This window comes from Abrus precatorius, unplaced genomic scaffold (assembly GCF_003935025.1).
Source record: "Abrus precatorius isolate BTA unplaced genomic scaffold, Abrus_2018 Scaffold2, whole genome shotgun sequence".
NCBI classification, from domain to species: Eukaryota; Viridiplantae; Streptophyta; class Magnoliopsida; order Fabales; family Fabaceae; genus Abrus; species Abrus precatorius.
The window spans coordinates 3,855,651-3,859,894 of NW_020874362.1; the positions used below are offsets into that span (position 1 = coordinate 3,855,651).

Genomic DNA, 4,244 nt, shown 5'->3' on the forward strand with positions numbered 1-4,244 from the left:
CCTCAAAACCAACATTCTAGAATATTCCTTTGCAAATTTATTATTTATAATCTCGCCCTATACCGTGTTGTTACTAAACCGACTACTCCTCAGTGTAAAAATTAATACATCAAACGTTACCATCAATCGAGACCGGACACCCCCACGATGACCCCCTCAGTACAATAAAAAGCACTCCAACCAAATATCTATTCTAATATTACCATCTCCATTTTTTAAGCCCTTGCTTCGCAACTCGCCGGGCTTGTGGGGCTAGTGTACTAGGAAAGGAATCAACTCGGTTCCACCATCAGCAAAAAGAAACCGAATACCTACTCGGCATACTAGGCCGGTACCCCTAGTCAGGATTAAAAGGTAAATAATCTAATTAAAGATAATCAAAAATACTATGGGCCTCAAATATAAAAATTGACTCAGGCCCATTAGCCCAATAAAATATCTATAAAAAGAAGATAAGAAATACAGGTGAGTAGTTAACTTCCGATCATTAAATAACATTTATTACTCAAAACCGAATCCTGACTTTATCATCGGAGTGTCTTTTGCATGTATTCTCCCTATTAGCAAATCAGCAGCAGGACGCCTGATCAGAGGTTTGAAGACAGTTATTTCACAAGGAAGGAACATCTATCTTTTTATTTATCTCTTTCTTAACATTTCTACAGAACAATTTTTTTCCAGACAAACGAATGTCGTATCTACTCTTTTCACTTGAGTTTTTGGTATCATAGGGTCATGTGAAATAAAATATAAATCCCTTCGGTTTCGTAATTTTTTTTTTTGAAATAATAAGTCATTAATGTTTTTTCTGTGTCTATCAGAATTATGCAAAGAAAAAGAAAAGGTCTTTTAAACGATTTTTTTTTATACTAAACTTGTTTTTTTTTTTATCATAAGTCTTAAATAAGCAAACTCATTTAAATGAATAAATCCAATAATCTTACACAATTTTATTTTCTTTATCCAATGTGTGCCGTACACCGGAAATGACATTGCAACCCCTCAACTACTGTGCCTGAAAATTGAAATCAAGCTCTCTGATATTAAAAATCAAACTTCCTTAAAATGAAAAAACCTCGTCGCATGATTGGACAGTCATCAGAACAAAATGCATCAAGCTTCCCTCTGTGCTGTCTCAAATTCAACAGCTAATCTTCCATCAATGTCAAACCGCACCCATTTCAAGCTTAGACAGTTCAATCGAATTAGGAGCCAGTCTCACATGAGTATTACCCCAACACAGCATAGGTGGACTCTTCAGGACATGACAGCTCTTGTCACTGGTGGGACTCGCGGAATTGGGTACCAAGATTTCAACTTTCACGCTCATGCTTCTGACCCTTTTCACCCTTTTTATTTATTTAACTTGTAATTTGTTGTTGTGGGGTGTGTAAAGGCACGCCATTGTGGAGGAATTGACGGGGTTTGGGGCCAAAGTGCATACATGTGCCAGGAATGAAGAAGATCTCAGTAAGTGCCTCAAGGAATGGAATGATTCGGGTTTTGAGGTTACTGGCTCTGTTTGTGATGTCTCGGTTCCTGTACAGAGGGAGGCTCTGATGGAAGCTGTTTCCTCTGTCTTCCAGGGGAAACTCAACATCCTTGTAAGCCCCTCTTTACAGTGTTTGATGTTCATAATCATAATTAAAGTATGCAATTAAAATGGGGGTCGTTTAGAATTTTGTTCACGATTGCATTGATGTTCACTTTGGATTTGTAAAGCCTCTTTATGTAGACATATACATTAGGTTAAAGAGTAAATGCCGATTATAGTCTTTATAAACGTAAATTAATTTAGTCCTTAATTTTATAAGAATCTCACTTAAATCTCTAACTTTAATGACATTCATTTTAATCTTTTTAATATAAAGCGACAATAAAAACTGAACGTAAAAAATGACTAAAATGAGAGTTTTATAAAATTAAGGACTAAATTGATGACATTGCTAAAATAAATATTTACTCTAAGTTAAAATATACATTTGATCCTTATATTTAGTATTCATTTACGAATCAGATACTCTGATTAAAAAACTTATATCTTAATTTTTATTGAACTGTTTTGTTTATGTTTTAATTTTTGTCATATTAGAAAAATACTAATAATGAATTACAGTAACCTTTACCGATAATGTTATAATGAGAGAAACTAGACTTATTTATAAATGAATCTTAACTATAAGAACTAAATTTATATTTTAACTTGCATGTTAACATGTTTGATTTGATGTATAGATAAACAATGTAGGGACAAACATTCGGAAACCAGTGACAGACTTCACAAGTACAGAGTTTTCCAGTCTCATTGATACCAATTTAGGATCCACCTTTCATATATGCCAACTTGCATATCCACTTTTGAAAGCATCGGGAATGGGGAGTGTTGTGTTTATCTCCTCTGTTTCTGGTTTTGTCTCACTCAAGTCCATGTCTGTTCAAGGAGCAACGAAAGGTAATTAACCTATTCAATACTGTATTTCACCTTGCTTAACAAATGCTGTGATATTTGTGTTTATCAAATTTTGAAGATTTGTTTGTTTTCTGATTTATAGGGGCAATTAATCAACTTACAAAAAATCTAGCTTGTGAATGGGCAAAAGACAATATACGAAGTAATGCAGTTGCACCTTGGTACATCAGAACTTCAATGGTAGAGAAGGTAATTTCTTCTTCTTTATCCTGTAACTATGAGTTAGAATGAGCTTCCCATGACACTGATTAGTATCATGGTATTGTAATACCATCACTTTTTCCGAAAAACTTATTTCAAAAATAGAATAGCTTTGAGATTACAAGGACATACACCAAACAAATATACACTATATGGCAGAGAGACTGACCATATCAGATTTTTACTGCCTTCCAAATATCTTAGAAGATTATTTGTGTTAAGACACTTTTCTGATACCATAACTGGACGATCCAGGAATTGATTATGAATCTAAAATCACACCAAGTCATTGAACATACTACTAGTACTCTCACACCAACAAATTACATTTTCCTAGCATAGAAATCAGTGGAAAATATTTAATTTGTGTGATTACCCTGACATAAAATTGGTGCTGCAATTGGTTTTGCAAAAAGTTATAACAGTAGTCGGTAGTTTTCCATTCCCTGTGTTCACATTGCAGCTGGGTAAATTGCATTGCATTAGGAATCTTAGTATGGCAGGAACTTACACAGTGCTATGAAATGCTGAAGTCTAATGTGGCAATCAGATATGAAATGTTATCCAACTTTTGCAAACTTCCTTTAGGTGCTCAGCAACAAAGACTATCTCGAAGAAGTATATTCTAGAACTCCTCTTAGGCGCCTAGGAGATCCAGCAGAAGTCTCTTCTGTTGTTGCCTTTCTTTGCTTACCAGCATCATCATACATCACTGGCCAGATTATTTGCATTGATGGAGGAATGTCTGTGAATGGTTTCTACCCAACACAGATCTAAGAGTTTCAGCTTATATCATGCACTCTCCTTCCTACTAATTTTCCTCTACACCTGCCATTCTTGTGGAGCATTTGGCATGGTAAATTGTGGTTCTTTGTCATACTTACAGAATTTTGAGCTTTAGTCCACCAGAAGTCCACAGAGTAATGTGCTTGTTCTTAGCATGACACAATCTTTGACAAAGAAAAAGTACAAGTTTATAACCGCTCTAATTTGTGCAACGTGACTTTTAACTTGGTGAGAAATAATAATTATTTTTTGTTAATTTTTATTTCTTTTTATGTTTATATGACATTTATTTAAAAAAAAAAAAACTTTACGTGAGTTGTATTGAAATTTAATCCCTATAAAAACTTTTATATTTATATATTATGTTATTTTTTATTTCTTTTTATGTTTAAATGTATATCTTTTTACAAAAGAGAATAGTAGATAATAAAAATTTTCTTTAGAGTTATTAACTTATTATATTTTAACTCTTTTTAAATGTCATTTCATTATTTTAATTTTAAATAATAAACTACATCAATTTAATATATTTTTAATTTTTAAGTAAATCAAATTTTAATATTCTTGTATTCTTAATCAGTCTTTGAATTTTAAATTTTTTTTATAAATTTTTCTTAATGTTAAATATTTTATCACTTTAATTTGGACCTATTTGTTATATAAAATATTTATTTTTTAATTTATTAAAATTTAAAACAATCATATAGTATATTTTTCATTTTTTATTTTTTATTTTTAAAAAGTTAATATAATTATACCCATAAAGTGCATAAAAATATTAATACTT

The 4,244-nt window shown here is 31.9% G+C and overlaps 1 protein-coding gene across 1 annotated transcript; it reads left to right on the forward strand.

Moving 5' to 3' along the window:
• Positions 1–1,096: 1,096 nt before the first annotated feature.
• LOC113858089 (tropinone reductase homolog At5g06060-like) lies at positions 1,097–3,708 on the forward strand. The gene is made up of 5 exons (XM_027490543.1): positions 1,097–1,302; positions 1,397–1,604; positions 2,236–2,452; positions 2,553–2,659; positions 3,260–3,708. The coding sequence occupies exons 1-5, from the start codon at positions 1,109–1,111 to the stop codon at positions 3,446–3,448; spliced, it is 915 nt and encodes a 304-aa protein (XP_027346344.1). The 5' UTR covers positions 1,097–1,108; the 3' UTR covers positions 3,449–3,708.
• Positions 3,709–4,244: the final 536 nt, after the last annotated feature.